The 22,881-nt window shown below is 37.5% G+C and overlaps 1 protein-coding gene across 3 annotated transcripts in view; it reads left to right on the forward strand.

The window, feature by feature from the left end:
• Nucleotides 1–22,881, forward strand: part of LOC150105360 (transducin beta-like protein 3) — a 324,945-nt gene that overhangs the window by 126,220 nt on the left and 175,844 nt on the right. For all 3 annotated transcript variants that reach the window (XR_016548482.1, XM_090394739.1, XM_090394738.1), the window contains exon 5: nt 14,455–14,663. Coding sequence is in view for 2 of the 3 variants with exons in the window: in XM_090394739.1 (XP_090250865.1) it covers nt 14,455–14,663 (209 nt within the window). In the remaining variant the exon portion in view is untranslated. The remainder of the gene's footprint in view (nt 1–14,454; nt 14,664–22,881) is intronic.

Consider the following 22,881-nt stretch of genomic DNA (forward strand, 5'->3'; position numbering starts at 1 on the left):
TTCCGTTTAATAGGGTCATTCATTCATGATCATTTCTTCTTCTACTGGACACACTGAAAAAATTTCTTTGGATTTTCCTTGGACTGTAGTGCTTATCTCCTCTCCTATTCCATTTTGGTCTTCCTTACTATACTAGTCGCTTTCTGGGCCTAAGTCTTATATTCCTCACGCAATTGCTCTACACCTCACTCTTTATACATTTTCTATAACTTCTTTCTCATTTGCATTTCCTGTTTTCATTAGGAAATGAAAACAGGAAATGCAAATGAGAAAGAAGTTATAGCTTCACCTACTTTACACCAAATTGCCTTATCTTTTCTCGCTTGAGGAATTCAGTTTGCCTTTGTTGCTTACAAATATTTCTTCACTAGCTTGCATCCACTGGTGATATTTCTCTCCTGCAATTCTTCCATCCATGGAACTGTTCCCCGTTGATTTAAGATTTCTAAGATTATAATCACTTCCCTTATAATTCTGTATAAATTACTTTCTCCTTGATACTTCTGTATGTCTATTCAGCTTCCAGGTCAAGATGCTTTTGTAAATGGGAGGTAAGCCTTGTTGACATCCCAGTTACATTCAGATCTTCTGATGCAAGGACCAAATTTAAGACCCTTGATATTTGTGCTCATCATCCTCTATGTTCTCTGATCTACAGCAACATTCCACTAAATATCTTTTCCTCTCTTCTCCACCTCACATTATACATTTCTGAAACTATTTATGCTATTTCTTTCTTTCCAAATTCTCTACTCTGAGAGGACTCAACTCATCATTTATCATAAGTAACACAGATGTTACTACCCTGTTTGCCAGTCCTAGCCTTCTGCAACATTCTGTATCCTTCTGTTTTTATTCCTGTAAGAATATTATTATCATCTTTTATCATTAATATTATTATCATCATTATCATGACAGCCTGGCTGGCCGAGTGGTTAGCGTATTTGCTCTTCAGCCAAAAGGCTGCGTTTCGAATCCTGCCATGGGCATGGATGTTTATGATTGTCTGGGGAAATATCAGTGGTGGTGGACTGCGGTAGATGGCATTGGTGTAGTTGCGGTCAGTTGGTGGATTGAGTTGGTAGAGACAGAGTTGTAGAGCAGGTGCCCCTCCCTCGATGAGTCTATGGACTCCCTGGAGGTGTCAGATAATAATAATATTCAACACAGACCTCCATGGAGTCAAAAGACTCATCGTGGAAGGTCCCACTCTCACATGCACAGCTCATTGTACCTCGACTTAAACGCATTCACTTTCTCTCTGCACTCACCACACTCTCAGGCAATGCATTACTATCACCTACCACTCTTCATGTAAAAAATGTACTCTTCGCCCCTTGCTCACACCATCCTTATACAGCTTCCAGGGATAGCCTCTTGTTGTCCCCCCTATCTCCATATTCTATGAAAAATCTCATCCACACTAATCAGATAATTACCCCTGACCAACTGATACATCTCGATCAGGTCTCCCCTCTTCCTTCTATTCATTAGGCTTTGCATTTGCATTCTCTCAATTTGTCGTCATATTCCACATTTCAGAGACCAGAAACCAATTTAGTCAATCATCTCTGACAACATCTTATCATCCTTTTGAAAAACCTGGTGACCAAATCTGTGCACTGTAATCCATATGCGGCCTGATCAAAGCCTTGTATAATGGAATCAAAACATCCTTATTTCTACACATCAGTGTCCTCTGCATCATTCCCATGATCTGCTATGTTGTATTCACAATTTTAGCAAAATGTCCACGAAATTTCAAGTCCCTATCCACCATCACCCCCAAATCTTTCATCTCTTCCACCTCCTCTAAAATATCCCCATCAACTGTATGCTCTGCATCCTATCTTTGCTTCCCAAATTTTAAATCGTTACACTTTGAAACATTAAACTGACATCTCAACCCACACTCGCCCATTCAGTCTATTTAGGTCCTCTTGCAAAACTACAACATCTGCTCTAGTTCTCATAACTCTCCCCAACTTTGCATCATCTGCAAACAACTGTATATCACCATTGAAGCCCTTTCCAATACCATTTACATCAAATTAAACAACACTGGTCCTTAAAACATATCCCATAAATTAGCGTATCCACTCTTCTGATATCTGACTAGTGGCGTTCCTCTTGTCAGATATCACTACCCCCCACACACTCTCCAATCCCATCTATTCCAGCTTAACATGTTCGCTGCCATGCTACTCGGGCATAGTTTGTTCCCACACACCAAGCGCTTTCGCGTCTTCAAGGTCACTACGAGTAATCTCGTAGCCGGCTTATCAGACAGAATTTTGTTTCATACGCCAACTATGAGTAATCTCATATCACCCCCCACCCATATATTACATGCGCTGAAGAATATGTTTATTGCGTCTAGTCTCTAAAAACCTTCAGTTTCACCATGACCAGTAAAAGAAAACTTACTGATAAAGAATTAGAAGCTTACGCTAATATGAGCGATGATGAATTTAATGAATTCATCATTGAAAATGGAAGATAAGAGGGAAGTTTTTTCCATTTCAAATATGCACAAATTTGAAATGGTTGAAGCAAAAAATCAGAATGGTAAAATTCAATTAAAACCAAATATCGTTAGGGACTATAATTTGGGTATGTCAGGCATCGATCTTTCTGATCACATGCTTTCTTACTATTCCCCCTTACGAAAGACAATTAGATGACCAAAGAAATTGGCAATACGCATTTTTGATATATACATTCGAAATGCGCATAAATGTTATAATATAATTACTGGAAATGCAATGACTGCGTTAAAATTTAAAGATCAATTTATCTCAGTTTTTGTTGGAATGTATAAGCTTACAGCATCATAGAATATCAGCAGGATTCGGGATCTTCATTATTTGGAAATTTTACCACCTACAGAAAAAAATATTCACCGATAAAGCCATGCCGAGTATGTACACAAAACAAACAATGACGTGAAACACGTTATTATTGTCCTGTTTGCCAGGGAAAAAACCATCATTGTGCATGGAAATTGTTTTAAAGTGTATCATTCGTAATTTGAATAAATTAGTTTTTATTTTATTGATTTCATTTTATTATTTTTATTGATTTTATCAGTTTTAAATTGATTTACAAATTACGTGTTATACAACGGATTAGCTCGCGCTTGGCATAGGAGGTTGGTAATCGACATAAGAGTATATTCGTAGTTGGCTTCTGAGGCACATATATAATATACTATATTTTAGTTGAAATTATTTCCCTTCTATCAAGCCCCCAGACGTGCTCTCCACTTTATTCAGAATCCATGGGTCCAAATTGACGTAATTATACTAAGGGTTAACTCGTGTTTGGCATAGGAGGTCGGTAAATTGACATACGAGTATACTCGTAGTTGGCTTGTGAAGCTCGCATATGAACTACGAGTATACTCGTAGTTGGCAGCGAACGTGTTAACTACTAGTTTGTCAAAAGTTGAAAGTTTATTTTTCACTTGGTTAGAGTATAATAAAATTAGTTTAATCCTTTATCCAAGTGTGAGCAAACAAAGTTTGCGCCTGAAAGTATCTTCAGGACTGGGGTAAGGTGGTACAACACCAGTAAAACTTGTTGCAAAGGTGGAGCAAGCTACCAACACTCCTATCTCAGTATCTCCTATAATGTAATGCAAAACACATCTCCTTGCAGATATGTCTAATGTTATGCATTAAGGGAAGGGCCACTACCCAGACTAGTTTCGACCTTTATTGAGATCTCTTCAGTGGGAGCCAGGCCCAAGTGGAGATACCAGCCAGAAGCATTAGCAAGTCATCTCTACCTATAGGAGTTGCCAAATGGTGTGCCACCCTTTAAACTAATTTTATTGTACTCTAACCAAGTGAAAAATAAACTTTCAACAGCTTTCTCTAAATCCAGAGTAATTTATTAAAAAAGGGTGGTACACCATTTGGCAATTCCTATAGGTAGAGATGACCTGCTAATGCTTCTGCCTGGTATCTCCACTTGGGCCTGGCTCCCACTGAAGAAACCTCAATAAAGGTCGAAACTAGTCTGGGTAGTGGCCCTTCCCTTAATGCATAACATTAGACATATTCGCAAGGAGATGTGTTTTGCATTATAGGAGATACTGAGATAGGAGTGTTGGTAGCTTGCTCCACCTTTGCAACGAGTTGTCCTGGTGTTGTACCACCTTACCCCAGTCCTGAAGATACTTTCAGGCGCAAACTTTGTTTGCTCACACTTGGATAAAGGATTAAACTAATTTTATTATACTAGTTTGTCATGTGGCAATCTGTTGAAAGCCTTTGGAAAATTTAAATATACTACTGTATATTCATTCCTGTTGTCCATTGTATTTGTCATCTTGTTATAATTTCGTTTAGCAAACCCACACTGTCCATTAAAGTGAATTCTACTGCTGTCCACCCAGTTCTGAATCCTTGTCCTCACTAGCATCTGCAACACCTTGGCCACAACTCCAGACAAGCAGATTGGCCTATAATTTGAAGCTTTAGTCTTATCACCTCCTTTATGAAGCAGAACAATTTTGCCATCTTTCCACTCCTTTTGGACCTGGGCTAATTTAAGACTAGTGTTAAAAATGTATGTTAAAGCTGTTGGAACATTCCCTCAAGACACATGGTGATATATCATCAAGTCCCATGGCCTTGTTGACATCAAGTTGACTCAATTCCTCATATACTTCCTGCTCACTCACCATCAGTGGTTCCTCATCCATTCTCACTGCTCTCAAGTTAGTTCTGTATTATGTTACAATCACAGGGATGGAATACTTAATGAACTACTCAGTAAATACCTCTACTGTTTATCATTCTCCCATTATTACTGACCAACATCATCTTTTCATAATCATTCTTCCTTCTACTGGCCACATATCGAAAAAACTACCTAGGATTTCTTTTAGTGTCATTTGCTAACTGTTGCTCATTCCGCACTCTTGCTACCCTTACTAAGTGAGTTACCTTCCTTCCTTGCTCTTTGTACTCCTCATGTAACTGATTATCTTCACTCATCTTTTGCCACCTCCACAATGCCTTTTTCTTCCAAATTGCATGCTTTACCTCTTTACCTCTTCAGTTATTCATTTTACATCTACCTTATATAATCTCCGGACCTTTGGAATGCGCTCAGTCATTGCATCTGCCAGATACTTCCCGAGTAGAGACTGAGCAGTATTGATTTCCTTCCCATGCAATTCCTCATTCCATGATATCTTTGCAAGCTGCCTCCTGAGTTTGCCATATCACTTTTCATATCATATTTGCCTAATCACTTGCCTAATAGTTTCACATATAACTCTTTCACAAAAGTCCTAATATAGCTGGCTCCCACTACCATCTATCTAAGTGATCACTTCATGGGCACTTTCACGAGCTGGAGGAAGATGTGACACTTCATTTACAACACTATCTTTTAAAAGATAATCAAATCCAAGAACCTTGATCCACATTTGCCTTCTGTTATGTACTGCTTAAGGTAGTTGTCTCTAAAAAAAACTCAAATTCATTCTCTTTGGTTCCTGATGCCATCTCTTCATTCCAGTCTATATTATCATAATTGAAATCACCCCTAATGATCACCCACCCTTTTCTTATTACCCAGACCAATTTGTCTAAACATTTTCTTCTCTGTGCCTTCCACATTACCATGTCTATAGCAACACACTACTAAATATTTAGTATCATGCTGTCCAACTCCACTTCACATCATACTGCTTCAAAACCACTGTCACTATTTGCTCCTTGCATCTCCACCCTAGATGGGCACAACTCCTCTGCCATCATCAATAACACTTCCTGTTGTTTCTATTCCAGTCAGAATGTTATCTTTGTTCAACCATGTCTCACTTATACCATCAATTTTTGGGCAAATGAACTCTATCAGTGCTACAATTTCATTCCTCTTGTTTCAAACAAGTCTAGCATTTGTGAACATGCACACTAGCTCAGTTCTGTTTCTATAACAAGTCCCACTAACCCCCACTTCTCAGACACGACTCCTCTATACTCTCTCATGTCCATTCCTGTGTATTATCACTGATGTTACCCCCCAGACCTAAATCCCCACCCTTGACTCTCTTACGCTCTCGCACATCTGTTCCTGAAACCATCATCTACACTTTTCATGCAGTATCCCCCTGTCCATCCTGACCACCCTCCCATTTTCCCGGCCACTCTTTGTTCCTTCTCTCTTATTCTCTTCACTCAAACCACTCACCTTTCAATTCACAAACTTTGCATACCTTACTCTCCTGCTCCTCCACAACACACCACTTGCTTCCTCAGGTCTTACATTCACTTCAGTCTATCTATTTTCAGCAACAGTTTCCTCCAACTGACCCACACCAAATCCATTGAAATGTAGCCACCTCTCTTTTATACAGCTTTTTCCACCCCTCAAACTCATCCCACACATTCACAAAATGAACTATTTTCTTCTCACACAACTCGGCTAGAATACCATTTATAATCTTTGCTCGCTTTCTCAACTCATCATTATCATACCTGGGCAACATGCTGCCTACCACACTGTTATCTTTCACTCTCCTTAACAGCTGCATGACATCCCTCTTTACATTCTTCCTTTTTACTAGTCAAATCATTTGTGCCAGGTTCCACTACCAACTCTTTTGCTCTATACTCCTCTTATCCAATGCTTCAACCACCCTGCTCATTCTACCTCCTGGAAAACAAACCTTGTGCACCTTTTTACTCACCACACTCTTATCATTGAATCTCCATACATTGCCATTCTCAAATCATTCAATTTCTTTCAAATCTTTCATCCTATTCTTCCTTACGTTTCCATGCAAATCCATAATTCTCCTCAGTTCATTCCTCATATGTTTAATTTTTTGCATCATCTTTACCAACTCTTCTTTCAAATCTTCAATTAGATTTTCAGTGCCATTTATGCAAATTGCATTTTCACTGCCTTTGCACATCCACTGTCTTACCACTCTGCCACTAATATGCCACTGGCTCTCTTACTGCCGCTGACTTGCCACCATCTATGCATGCTGTCTTACCACTCAACATTACTAACTCATCACCACTTTCACCCACTTTTTCCATTACCACTCAAGCACTCAGCTGTACCATCAACTGCTTATTCCCATAGCTACATCCACGATCTTTTCTGTCAGGTACGTTTCACTGATTCCAACAATATTAGGACAGGATGAGGCCTCAATGCAATCATTTCACTTCCTTTATTCCTAATACTCTTAGCATTTATATAAAAAAACATTAATGCATTGTCACAATTTCTAAACCTATTATTATTTCCTCTGGACTCCATTTGACTCTGCAATATACCATACATTCTGCCATCTCTCAAGTGTTTATCCACACAAGAGGCTACCCCTGATATCATCCACCTTGACAACAGTAGTTTCCCTGCCCTAATGTTCCCACTTGCCTGAGAACAACACTCTCTCCAGATGCCTTCCATGTTTAAATGCAGTCCATCTCTTGCATACAGTTGTCTTCTATCCTCAAATCCACTCCAAGTATTCACATATTCCAGAACTCTCTTTCAACACATTCTTGCTATCATGCCATTTATTGCTATTGCTGCTCTCTCCTTAATTTTATGTTATATCTGGGTGACACACTTTTCTGCTGCATAGTTCCTAACAATAACCTAAAATCTCTTGCCATCTGATTCACTTTATCACTCAGATCATTTAGATAATTTGTACCAACCATCATTATCATATCATCCACATTCTTGCTTTGCTTTATGGCTATAGCAATATATTATTTTGAAAGTTTATTTTTCACTTGGTTAGAGTATAATAAATTTAGTTTAATCCTTTATCCAAGTGTGAGCAAACAAAGTTTGCACCTGAAAGTATATTCAGGACTGGGGTAAGGTGGTACAACATCAGGGCAACTCGTTGCAAAGGTGGAGCAAGCTACCAACACTCCTATCTCAGTATCTCCTATAATGCAAAACACATCTCCTTGCAGATATGTCTAATGTTATGCATTAAGGGAAGGGCCACTACCCAGACTAGTTTCGACCTTTATTGAGGTCTCTTCAGTGGGAGCCAGGCCCAGTTTTGCATTATAGGAGATACTGAGATAGGAGTGTTGGTATCTTGCTCCACCTTTGCAACGAGTTGCCCTGGTGTTGTACCACCTTACCCCAGTCCTGAAGATACTTTCAGGTGCAAACTTTGTTTGCTCACACTTGGATAAAGCATTAAACTAAATTTATTATAAGCAATATATTAAAATATTGCTATAGCCATAAAGCCTATTTTTATTAAGTCATTTTTCTAACAACTTATTATAGCATACTTTATTGCTATTGAGGTTCCATTTACTGCTCCAGTTTTGTAATATATGATTATTGCCCTTTGCTGAGAAAGTCAGACTTTTTCAGCCTATGTCACATGATTTTTTTATCCGGTAGTAGCACTTTATATATATACAGGGTGTTCGGGATAAATTTGACAGTTTCGTAAGGAAAAAGAAAATCTTCTTTGTATCTATTAAATTTAATGAATTGACAAAAAAACATTACAGGCAGAGTTAATTACAATACTATCAACAAGATTTACTCAAAATAACCACCATTAGCATCGATCACAGCTTCAATTCTGCTTCGGAACCTCGAACAAGCTGATGCTACAGTCTCCCTGGGAAGGGCCACAAAAACTGTTTTAATTTTATCCATTAACTGGGCTTTTGTATTACTGGAAGTGCGATTGGTGTCTTTTTCAACTGCGCCCCATACAAAATAATCCATGGGGTTAAGGTCTGGGGAGTTTGGAGGCCAAACATTTGGACTGGTGAAGTCGTAGAAATTTTCAGACAACCATTTTTGACTTTTCCCAGAGGTGTGGCAAGGGGCCGAATCCTGCTGCCATACATACGGCCTACCATTGGCTACCCTTGTTATCCAGGGCTTGACTACAGTTAGCAACTCCACGAACAAAGCCCGAATTCCAATGCCAGGGTTCTTCAACACCTGTTCCTGCAGATTTGCGAGGAATTCTGCTGTACGAACGCAATCAGATCGTCTGCTAGGGATCTTTCTTCTTGCTACATCCTCGTAGTCACCATTGCAAGTCTCTAGTTCATGCCTGATTGTTTTTACTGTATTCAGGGAGCATTGGGCAGCAGTCGTAATATCCTTATTTTGATGGCGGGCACGAATCATCATGATACAAGTTATTCTCTTCCATGATTCAGGTGGGTTCCAGCTATCCATCCTTTCTGACATCTTGTATATGAATGAAGAAGGGTCCAAACTTTTAAATGAAGAGAAGTGTGTGTTAATACATGTAACTTACGGAAAAATATAATTAATTATAAATATGTCAAATTTATCCCGAACACCCTGTATATACATACACACACACACATACACACACAGTCAGGTCTCTTTTTATGCGGTAGATATGTTCCACAGAAAACCGCACATAAAAAATCACACAAAAAAAACCTAACATCTTGAAAAATTAGGGATATATTCCATAATTTTCTAAAACCACATAAAACTGAAGCAATGAATTAAAATAAACCTAAAATCGCATAAAAAGTTTATAAAAATTCAGGAAAATAAGAATGCCTAAGTTTGTTTTAACGCTTTATTCATTTAATTTTATTGAAAAGTGACAATTTTTTTTACATTTTTTTCATCAGAATTAACATTGCTATTAGACAATATTCAGCAACATTTGCAACAAAATCATTTTCATCACCAGAAGAAATAGTCAGCGCATCAGATCTGTATGGTAAAGGCAATGGTTCTTCACAAACAGAATTAGCTTCACCCTCGTTCTGTGCTGAATTTTTTCTTCTGACAATGTAATCAGTAATTAAACTTTGCGATAATGATCTTACTAATTTTTTATACAGCTCACGATATCCAGACATACAGTTCGTCACCTCATGTTGGAATTTAAAGGCTCATTCAGAATTTGTCATTAACAAGAAAATGATTTTCCAATTTATTGCACAGTTCAAGACCTTCTCGAATTATATTTGCAGTGAAGGGGGGGAACAGTTTTTCTTCCGCTTCACTATCATTTTCTGGATCTTCGACAATATCTGAAGTTAATTGATATCCAATAATATCATCGTCACTTAAGGCATTATCCACAAGCAATTTGCCTATATCATTCTGGCTAAATGTATCAAAACCTTCTCCACCAATTTCATATGCCATAGTAACGATTTCAGCTGATAATGTAGATATTTGAATGGTTGCACTGTTTACAACACATCCAGGCCAAGCTGCTTTCCAGCAGGCATTTATAGTTTGTGGTCTTATTTCAGCGATAGCAGATGCAATATGATTTAAGCAGTCCAAAATAGAAAATTTTTTCCAAACGTCAGTTATTGTTAATGATTCATTTTCTAGTTTATCCAATATAAATTGAAAAGTATGCTTAACATAATATTTTTTAAAAGTAGCAATTACGCCTTGATCTAATGGCTGAATAATGCTTGTTGTATTGGGTGGAAAAAACACTACCTGCACATTTGGATGTTCTAAATGCGGATGACTTGGTGCATTTTCAACAGTTAATAAAACTTTAAAATCGAGAGCTTTTTGCTTCATATATGTTTCCAATTCTGGTACAAAGCAATTATTGAACCATTCAGTAAACACAGCAGTTGTTACCCAGGCCTTTGTATTAGCCATCCAGTATACCGGCAGCTGTTTTAGATCTTTGTCTTGTAGAGTACGTGGTCTTAAAGATCGATTTACTAGGAGGGGGTTTCAACATTCGATCCCCTGATGCATTGCTACAAAGTCATGTTACTTGATCTTTGCTTGCTTTAAACCCACTTGCTTTTTTCTCAGACTTTGCGATGTAAGTTCGACTAGGCATTTTCTTCCGAAACAATCCTGTTTTGTCAGCGTTAAACACTTGATCGGGACAATATCCACCATCTTCAATAATTTTGGCTAACTTCTCTTGAAAATCTTTGGCTGTTTCTTCATCTGCTGCTGCAATCTTGCCTGTAATCTTCACGTTATGAAGTACATTCCATTTTAAAAACCTGGTTAGCTATCCTTTGCTGGCCGAAAATTTTTTATCACCTTGGGAAGCAGATGGCTCCAATTGCTTCATCTGTTCATATAACCGAAGAGCTTTTTGTTTAATTAAATAACTACTTATAGGAATTCTTCTTTGAGTTAATTCATCAATCCAAATTACGAGCGCTCATCCCATTTTTTCTAATAAAGCATCTATTGAGTACGATGATAATTTGGCACTTAGTTTTGTGCCAGAAATGACAGATTTTCTTATCGTGACTTCATTCTTTTTAATTGCTCTTATAGTACAATAGATTCGCCTAAATTAAAATGTTTACCAATCGCTGTAGATCCCTCTCCTTTTGCTAAGCAATCTAAAATTGCAATTTTCATTTCCAAAGAAATTGCTTTTCTTTGGTGCTTTTTTTTTTTCTCCTTTGGGCCAAATTAAATCTTTAAAAATAAAAAATAGCAAAATTTAGACTTATGATAATGAAAAGGCAAACACTTGCTCACATGCAAAATTAAACTTCATGGACACTCACTGCTTACACGTTACTCACGGTATGCCAAAATGTGCTGCAACATGCTGTTCATTATGTACAACGGTACATAAGTTTTGAAGTTATGCTCCGCATAATTTCAAACTGCATAAAAAAAGATACGCATAAAAAGAGACCCAAGTGTATATACAGTGGAATCTCGGTTGTCGAACAATTCTGTTCCCGAACATATTTTCCGAACAAAAAATGTCCCAGTTTCTGGACAAAATTTCGGTTCCTGAACAGGCAAACAGCAACCACATGCTCCACGTGCTGAGCTGTAAGGCGGGAAAGCGGCAGTTACGCAGCAGCCTTCGTTCAGTGCAGACACCTGTTCGAATTTGCATAAGCTTTCTTGATTTTCTTTGTGTTTTGTTGTTTTTTTTTTCCATAAATTATTATTAATTAAGCCACCATGGGGCTGTAGAAGAATAGTGATAGCAGCAAAGCGAAAAGAAAAGTTGTTAGAACCACGACAGAGATGAAAAAAGAAATCATATGCAAACACGACAATGGCGTTCGTATCTTGAATCTTGCTATGCAGTTTGGTATGGCGAAATCAACGATATGTACAATACTCAAAAATAAAGAGGCGATCGAGAGAGCTGATGTTGCAAGAGGAGTGAAAGTTCTTACTAAACAAAGATTGCAGACTATTGAAGAAGTGGAAAAATTGTTTCTGATTTTGATAAATGAGAAACAGTTAGCTGGTGATAGTGTTTCTGAGGCTATCATTTGTGAAACAGCGAGGCGATTACATGATGACCTGTTAAAGAAAAACCTTGGTACGAGGGCTGATACTGATGTGTTCAAAGCTAATAGAGGGTGGTTCGAGAAATTTACATAGTGTGGTTAGGCATGGGGAGGCTGCGAATTCGAACCGAGAAGCTGCTGAGAAATATGTGGAAGAATTTAGTGACTATGTAAAGGTTGAGAGTTTTCTTACCCAACAAGTGTTCAAATGTGATGAAACCAGCCTATTTTGGAAAAAATAGGCCAGTTTCATTGTCAAAATTGCCAAAGTGGACCTACATCACTCAGGAGGCAAACAATTGCCAGTTCACAAGCCAATGAAGGACAGGCTGACTCTTTTGCTATGTGGAAAGTGGGGACTTCAAGGTCAAGCCATTGCTTGTTTACCACTCTGTGAATCTGAGGGTGTTTAAGAAAAATAACGTGATGAAAAGTAAATTGCCTGTTATGTGGAGGGCTAATAGTAGGGCTTGGGTAACCAGGCAATTGTTTATTGAGTGGATCCATGAAGTCTTTGCCCCAAGTGTGAGAAAACACCTTCAAGGAAAAAATTTGCCAATTAGATGCCTTCTTGTGATGGACAATGCTCCTGCTCACCCTCCAGGCTTGGAGGACGAGTTAGTGGAGGAGTCTGATTTTATCACAGTGAAGTTCCTGCCCTCTTACACAACTTCTCTAATTCAGCCCATGGACCAGCAGGTCATTTCGAACTTTAAGAAACTCTGCACCAAAGCACTGTTTCAAAGGTGTTTTGCAGTGACCTCTGACGCAGAATTAACACTCGGAGAATTCTGAAAAAATCAGGAGAATTCTGAAAAAATCACTTCAAAATCCTCCATTGCTTAAGTATCCTTGACAAAGCCTGGGCACAATGGGACAGTAACACAATTTCCTCCAGGACGATGAACTCGGCCTGGAGGAAATTGTGGCCAGACTGTGTAGCAGACATAGACAGTGAGGCTGAGCATGTTGCCCTTGTCGATGATATTGTGTCGCTGGGCTAAAGCATGGACTTGGAAGTTGACAATGCTGATGTGGAGGATCAGAGGAATGAGCTCACCACAGAAGAACTGGAACATCTTCAGAAGGAGCAGCAAAAGATGGAGTTGGAGGAAATGTTTTCAGACACAGAGGAAGGGATTGAGGATGTTCCTAGTTCTTTGATCAAAGAAATGTGTGCGAAATGGGATAAGGTGCAAAGTTTTGTGGCAAGATATCATCCTCACAAAGCTGTAGCAGACCACATCATAAACCATTTCCATGACAGTGCCATGTCTCACTTCAGAAACATTTTAAAACGCAGGCAAAAACAAATGTCATTGGACAGGTTTTTAGTGAGACAGAGGCCCAATGTGTCTCAAGCAGAATCAAGTGGTGCCAAGAGACAGAAAAGAGAAAGAGAAAAAAACCCAGAAGGACAGTAACCTGATGTGTTTATGGAATGGGATTCCCCTTACTCACCTCCTTCCACTTACGCCATCAACTCTCCTCCGTATGTATAGTTAAAGTGAAGTTAAATTTTCATTTTTATTTTATCTATTTATTGTGTTTATTCTTTTTATGTAAGATTTTATGCATTTTCATTATGTTTGTATACGATCTTATGCATGAAGTATTGTTGTAAAGGTTTAAATAAATAATCATCTGGGGTTCAGGAATGGATTAATCCATTTTACATCAATTCTTATGGGAAAATGGTTTCAGTTTTAGAATAATTTGGTTTCCGAACAGCCTTCGGGAATGAATTAAGTTCGGCAACCGAGGTTACACTGTATATATATATATATATTTTTTTTTATTCTAATAAAATAAATCTGGATTTGCTTTATGTGTAAAGTTAATCATTTCAAATTTTCTCCTGACACACTGCAGGCATCTTCAGTTAACAGACTCCACAAATTGTTATTCAGAAATGATGGTACAAACACAAGAACAGCCAGTTGGGAAAAATGAAAAGAACAAACATGAGCATTACACTGAGTACAATGAGTGTGCTGCTGCTACCATGACATTCATATTGAAAACAGTGCAAAATCTTTATAATTAAAATTTTAAAAAATTCTGTTTGAGATTTATATAAATGACAATTTATAACTGCACAATTTACTGATGCTGTTGATTTGTGTAATAAAATTATTATTGTTATTATTATTTTTTTTGACAGTCAAGACACAACTGTTAAGGTGTGGGATATAGAACAGAGGAGTGAAGTGTCCAGCTTTCGAGGACATACAGATTCTGTTACTGCTGTTCTGCTCTTGTCAGAAAAAGAAAGTCTGTTGTTGACTGCACGTCTCAATATCTTAAATGTTAATCGGATAGTAATTACAGGATCTCTTGACTGTTCTGTGAGGATATGGTCATTTCCTGAGGGTATATTTCCATAATTCTGAATTACATTTCATATTAAAATATCTTTGATGCATTTTTATATATCATGTGCAGATGAGTAATAATTTAATTATCTAAATCGGGAGTGTTTTTCTCATAGGTTGGATAGCAATATTTAGGTATTACAAACTGTGCAGTGGTATTGAAAATAAAATTATTAATGTGGATAAGGCAGGTGATTATAATAAAACGAGAAGGCAGCTTGAATTAGAGTTTGTCATGAGAAGCTGCTTAATAGAGGAATTATTTGAGCATGAGAAACAATCAGAGGATGTTTGAAGGATGCAATATCTGACTGCATCCCCAGAGTTAAGAAATAAATTCATGAAAGTTACATGGATGAATAATAATAATTATTATTTATGTGACACCTCCAGGGAGTCCAAAGACTCATCAAGGGAGGGCACCTACTCTCTGTCTCCACCACACATTCCACCAACTACAACAAACTTCAACTACATGAACGCCATCTACCACCCACCACCACTAGTATTTTCACAGACAATTACAAACATCCATGCCCACAGCGGGATTTGAACCCGCAGCCTTTTGGCTTAAGAGCGGATATGCTAACCACTTGGCCAACCAGGCCCAACATATTAAGTATAATTTTTATAAGTATTATCATAATAATGCTTTAAAGCAACTGCTGCATAAAAAAAAAATGTGTTTTAGATCTGATATGAAAATGGTAATGATGAGGTCAGGAGCAGTACAAAGATCAGTCCAGGAGAGCGATGCAGTCCAGGAGAGTGATGGCTGTGATGAGGGTGGTCCAATTAGATTATGAAAAAGAAGTTAGCCAGGCCTAAGGAAATCAAAGATTTTATTCCTGTGTAGCAATGAAAGAAATAATCAACATGGAAAAATGTCCTTAGTGAACAAGGATGGCAGGAAAGTTACTGATCCACTAGAAATAACTGTGTCATTAAGCATTCACGTCAGTAGGATATGATACAATTTGGATAGACTCAACAGCTCTCTATTGAAAGGAAAATGTCATCATCATCATCGTGTCATCTTCCTTATACCCTCTTTTACCTTGCGGTGTCAAGGGTCCATTGATCATCAGACCTCACTTCGTTTACAGGATAAGGTGGTCAGCCTTATGCCCCGGTGTATCCTATGGCCTGTAGTGTTGAGTTCTCAAGGCCAGTTTGCCTGCTTTGCAGGATGAAAAACCCCAGAATAAACTGGGGAAAAAACCCTGCTGTCCACACCCAAGACTGGCTAACTTTGCTATGGCTGAGGAAGATCCTTCAGCTCCTCACGTCACCAACGGGAATCGAACCTAGGACACTCCTTCCCCAGGCATATGGTTGCGAAGCGCATAGCCACTAGGCTAACCGTGCAGACGCGCGATTAGCCTAGTGGCTATGCGTGAAAGGAAAGGAAAATGGATGAAAAAAAAATAGGTAAAGAGGTAGAGTTATTAACACTATTACAAGAGTTTAATAGCAATCAGATTGGATGGGATGTTGGCACATGTCCTGAAGGAAGATACAAGTGAGAGTTAGCAATGCTCCTGAACCATTTGTTTCAGTCTTATCATGTGTGTGATTCCTAATGAGTCAAAGGAGAGCATGATGATTCCAGAATACAAGTAAGGTGGAGCCAATTATAGACCAAAAAGTATTTTTGGGGTGATCATCAGGGTTTTTGGAGAATGTGGGAAAACAAAATGGGATCCTCTATTGAGAGCAGCATGGTTTGTTAAAGATAATTGTTGCTTTAGCTGTCTGTTCATGTTCTTTAATAAGTGACACAGGGTTGGATAGGAGAACGGATATACCATGATATTTCTAGATCTTGCTAAAGCATTTGACATGCTAGGTTGTTATACAAAATCAAAAGATAGACGTGAAAAATAAATTTGTGCCAAGGATATGGCTTGCTGACAGGTATTAGAAAGCAATGTATGGAGGGACTGAGTCTAAGAGAATGGTGGCTGGCCAGTGATTTATCACAGGATTCTGTACTCGGATGTTGCTAATTATGGCAAGTGATAAAGAAAATTTGAATCATTAAGGACTGGTTATTGCACAATGTTTCCTTGGAGACTTTTAAATAATAAGATGTCCCAATGTCCCTCAAGTTGGTTACCAGAAAAATGAGGAAAGTCTGGTGGTGGGGTTGCCACCTTGGTCTCCAGACCGGCACTAATTTTTCTTTTTAATAGTTATATTATAAAAATTATAAATGAAGAAATGAAGAAAGAAACCCAAAGCGAATTCCTGTGGTGACTTCCGACTTATTAGTCTAATGAGCCAAACATTAAAAATATTTTTGAAAGTAATTCAGAATCGCATTTATAGAAAAAGTGAAGAAACTCTAAGTGAAACGCAATTCGGCTTTCGGAATGGTTTTGGTACTAGAGAAGCCCTTTTCTGTACTCAAATATTGATACAAAAATGCATAGAAAAACAGAAATCTGTCTTTATGTGTTTCATAGATTTTGAAAAAGCATTCGACAAAGTCAGACACACTAACTTAATAGAAGTCCTTCAACAAACAAGGCTAGACGAACAAGACATAAGACTAATAACAAATCTGTATTGGAATCAGTCAGCTACCGTTCAATTAGACAACATTACCACCAGTGATATTAACATCAAAAGAGGAGTGAGAAAAGGATGTGTACTCTCACCACTCCTGTTCAACATATACGCAGAGGTAATCTTTAAAAAAGCATTGGAAGAATGTCCAGAGGGAATCACAATAAATGGAGAGATTGTTAACAACCTACGATATGCAGATGACACCGTGCTAATTGCAGATAACATTATGGATCTCCAAAAACTCATTGACAGAGTATGCATAGAAAGCCAAAGAATGGGAATAAATATAAACATCAACAAGACAAAATACATGATCATCAGCAAACATCCAGCCTCATCAATGAAACTGACACTCAATGGGAAAAATATTGATCAAGTGTCAAGATATAAATATCTTGGTTGTTGGCTTAATGAACGGTGGGATCCAGAAATAGATATAAAGACAAGGATTGAAGTTGCACGGCAGTCCTTCATGAAAATGAGAACACTATTCTGCAATAAAGACCTAAACATGGAAGTCGGATGCCGAATGCTGAAATGTTACGTGTGGTCTATTCTGCTCTATGGAGTTGAAACATGGACATTGAAGGCGACACCCATCAAGAAAATCGAAGCCTTTGAGATGTGGCTATACAGAAGAATGCTAAAGATATCATGGACAGAAAAAATTACCAATGAAGAGGTCTTAAAATCCATTGGCAAAGCTAAACATCTTGTACAAATAATCAAGAAACGAAAAACATCATATCTTGGCCACATCATGAGAAACAGCAAATACCAACTTCTACAAACTATTTTGGTAGGAAGAATTGATGGCAAAGGAACTAGAGGAAGAAAAAGAATATCATGGTTTGACACCATCAAGACGACAGGAAAGAGCAGTGCACAACTGCTCAGATTAGCACAAGACCACAGTTTGTTCGCCAAGATGGTCGCTGAACTTCGATAGAAGATAGCACAATAAGAAGAAGATAAATGAAGAAAATAATGGTTGTAGAAAAGGAAGATCATGTATAGGTCCTATATTCAACCTGAAACTACTAATTGAGAAAAGAAGAGAATTTAACTTAGAGATGTATCTAGCATTCATAGATTATAAAAAAGAGCTTTTGACAAGATATAGATATGAACTCTTTGATATATTAAAAAACCACTTGCCTATAAATTTATTAAAACCACTCAACAGCCTATATGAGAAAACAGTAATAAGCATAAAAAGGGGTGAGAACAAAACCAAAACATTTGAAGTAACAGGAGGTCTTAGACAAGGATACCCCCTTTCTCCAATATTAATTTGAAATATATATGAATGAAAGAATCAAGAATGGAGGTTAACCAACAAAGAAGGAATTCATATAGAAAATAATTTTATCTTTAGATACCTTACTCTTTGTAAATGATATTGGAACAAAAAACTGTATATAAATTGAATTTAATAAAACATTATTTAATTGAAAGAAATTGCTTTTATTTGGTATTTTTTTCCTCCATTGGTCTAAATTAAATCTTTAAAATAAAAATTGGCAAAATTTAGACTTATGATAATGCAAAGACAAACACTTATTCACATGCAAAATTAAACTTCATGGACACTCACTGCTTAAACATTACTCACATTACACCAGAATATGCTGCAACACGCTGTTCATTATGTATAACTGGGAAACCATGAATTTACATGAAATATGCACTGCATAACTTCAAAACTGCATAAAAAAAAGATACGCATAAAAAGAGACCCAAGTGTACATTCCTACCAGCTTTGAAGATTTGTGGCAGTCTTGTTGACTGTGTCCTATTACTATCCTTCGCTGAACGGCTTGTTCGGTCATCCTGGTATAGTCCTCTTCCGGGAATTGTGGCATAGCTCACAGTCGTTTCTGTATCTACTGTAGATGCCGTGTATCTCGTAGCACGTGGCACGTACCATTATTGAAAATACATCTCTGTAGAATGATCTGTCTCTCCTGGTTTTCTCCATGCATAGGGGTCATGATCCGAGCAGACCAACGAACTGCAGCAATATGAAAAACTCCCCCTCTCCCATTAGAAGTTCTCAAGACCTCTTTGATATGATTCTGAGGTTCCTTGTTTTAATGTCGGAGATCCCCAAATCTTCTGTAAATAACTGACGTCACTGTTGTCTTGACCTTCAGTTTTGGCAGGAAAATCTCCACATCTGAATGACCTTCAATACCTTTGTTCACTATCAAGTCGCCAATATAATCTTGTCTAATCCCTTTTTGCTTGGGGCAGAAATACTTTTACATTCTGTTATCCTTACAACTTCACATCAGAACTTAATATTAACTCAACTTAATGTATAATTCTAACCTTTACAATATTGTATAATTTACGAACAATTCTATTTCATTCTTTGGTCAGTTACTCTTACAAGTTTACGATCAGTATTTCACCGTTAGTATACAGTAATGTACAATTATTTTCCTTTCTCATGATTTATGATCTCTGTAAAATTGATGTCGGAAATTTTAAATAAAATTTCACTGCATCGAATTTTACAAACCGACTTCTGCAATCCACACACCTTTAATCTATCCTCATAGAGAACATTCCACAGGCCACCTCTCCATCTTGGTCACTTGCATCTGAATCCTCTCCGCTGCTTCCTCATCCCCAAGAAACCCAGGAGACCAGACTTGAGCACAGTAATCCAGATGTGGGCATATCAAGGCCTCATAAAGAAGAATGACAGCTTCCCTTATCTCTACTTGTTAATGTGTTCTTCAATAGCCAAGTAATCTTATGGGCCACATTAGCAACCTTAGCAATATGTCCTCCAAACTTTAACTCTCTGTCTATCACCATCCCTAAATCTCTAGCTTCATCTATTTCCTGGAGTACAGTGCCATCAATGTGATACATGACTTGTAATGTATTTATAGGCATAGGTTTCTGTGGTTTAGCAGTTCAAAAGAAAGATTTCGGTATTGCGACCACATGCTTATTAAGATAAATAAAGATAAACAAACCTGACAAGTTTCATATGTCATTTGACTTACATCTTCAGGGATTAAAGGTAACTAAAAGTTTAAACACAAGAAACAAGAAATTACTCAAAATAGTCCATTAGATGTTGTTATGGTGGTCTAACTGTTCATCAAATTAAAAAATCTGAATTTAAAGAAACTACAAATATGCTTAGAATCCCAACGCAATGCAACAGAAACCAGGGCTTAATTCTACACCAAATTTGGTCAGCTTTCATAAAAAATATACCTAAGTTAGACCTCAGGCAGAGTGAACGTGAACAACAGAACGTGACAACATCCAGCATTGTTCAAACATAGCATACATTAATGTATGTATCAATTCTGCATTCGGATTTTTTAATTTGATGAACAGTTAGATTGCCATAACATCATCTAATGGACTATTTTGAGTAATTTCTCATTTCTTGTGTTTAAACTTTTAGTTACCTTTAATCCCTGAAGATGTAAGTCAAACGATATACGAAACTTGTCGGGTTTGTTTATCTTTATTTACCTTAATAAACATGTAGTCGCAGTACTGAAATCTTTCTTTTGTAATCTATTTATCCCAAAATTCATAACTTTACATTTCTCGACATTAAACTGACATCCATTAACTTTTTCCCATACTAAAAGCCTATTTACATTGTCTTGCAAACTCTCCATATCGCCTTGATTAACTATTACTATATCTAATTTTACATATTTTCACTGCTTCACTTTCAGCATTAATAACATCATTTCCCATCTTATTATAGGTATTTGTTGTATTCTTGTCACCTAATGGACACTCACTTTTAAAATACTTAATACATGCTCTCTCTCTCTCTCTCTCTCTCTCTCTCTCTCTCTCTCTCTCTCTCTCTCTCTCTCTCTCTCTCCCTCTCCCCCCCTCCCCCTCCAGTTTCAGTTTCCTCAGTTTCTCTCTTCAGTTTAAATTTCCATATGTATAATATGTCATTCTCTCAAGAAAAAAAAAACAACTAAAAATATGGCATTCAAAGGAGAAATGACCATCCGAACTAAAACAGTAATGGACAATAAAATAATCAAAAACAAATCAACAATTTTAATTATTTGGTCTATAAATTAAGTTACAATGAGATTTAGAAATTTCTAATAAAATTATCAAATTCTCCAAAGTAAATAGAATAGTCACCTAAAACAGCAGGCTAAGAATATAATATTTTATCAAAACCAACATTATTATATGGCAGTGAAGTATGGACAATAAAAGAAAGAGTAAAAAAAGAATCATTGCAGCAGAAGTGAAATATATGACAAGAACAGCAGGTTTTACAAGAGAAATGAAGACCTACTTAAAGAACTAAACAAACACCAATAATGGAAACCATAGAAAAATACAGAACCACATGGAAAGAGCATCTAGAACAAATGGCATATGATAGAATATCTAGGAAGATGATGAACTACAAACCAAAAGGTCATAGAAACAGAAGCAGAGCAATGAAATGCTGGGCTGAGACTGAGACAGGCTACCTGCCTAGATTTGTGATAGGAGGAGGAAGAAGATTTTGTGGAGGTGTGAGGATCACAACTAGTGATCTCCACATCTTCCCTGGAGAACTTTTTTTTTTTGCACAAATGGGGCTCTTGCAAACTGAGTATTGATGCCTTAAAAACTTAGCTTCCCTGGTTGGGGGAAATACCAAGTAATCTTCTGGATGGTAGATGACATTCATTATATGGTTAAACACCACCTAACTGCTTATTAGAGACATGAGATAGCTTTTGCCATGTTACACTTTTGGAGTAGTGCTTCCAAGTTTCTTCCTCCTCTTAGTTTCCTATTTATCATAATTATTTAACTAGGTTTCCATTTGATGACACAGCAGTAAAGCAGTTTCACCAGGCCAGCCACTAGATAGTACACAGGACTGAACCTGTTGGCAACACTTCAGGAGGCTTCCTGATTGACCGATGAATAATTCTGCTTTTGCTTTCTTTGCCAAGTTGTGCTTGTACTGAGTCCAAATATGAGCTTGGATTGGAGTCTGTGTACTCCCCATGTGGGAGTAGTGATGAAATTCTGCAAGATGCAAGTCTACATGTCCTTGCACTGTAAATTTTCCTATTATTTTATTTGCAACCATGATAAATAGTACCGTGTGTGATGCATGCAAGAGATCAGAAGAAAGAGATGAAGAGAAAAATCAGGAGAATGGTACTGAAGAGACAGAAGTACTTGGCAATGGAAACAGTAGTAGTGTGAGAGATGAAGAGAGAATGGGAATGCAAGAGGAACAGGTTCCTCTTGCATTAGGAAGAGGAACCTGGACAGGGAGACATGGCATAGGGATAATGGATGTTGAAAGTGGCAGTGAATGCGTATATGAAGATGGAGTATATTGTGATGTGGATGGGGAAGTTGAGACTGTGCAGATATATGTGGTAAGTGGTGATAAAGATGATTGGGCAAGTGTGGTGGGAAAATCACAACCATGGCTTGGATAGGACTGGCTATAGATGTAAAAATTAACTGCTCTGTTTGTTTACAAATGCTAGAAGTGTCAAAAATAAGGGGGATGAAATGGTTTCACTGATTGAGTTTATTCGCCCCCAAATCATTTGAATAAGTGAAACATGGTTGAATGAAGATGATATCGTAACAGGAATAGAAATGGAAGG

Source organism: Typopeltis vanoorti, chromosome 6 (assembly GCF_054136105.1).
Source record: "Typopeltis vanoorti isolate ZY-2024b chromosome 6, IOZ_Tvanoo_1.0, whole genome shotgun sequence".
NCBI lineage: Eukaryota > Metazoa > Arthropoda > Arachnida > Uropygi > Thelyphonidae > Typopeltis > Typopeltis vanoorti.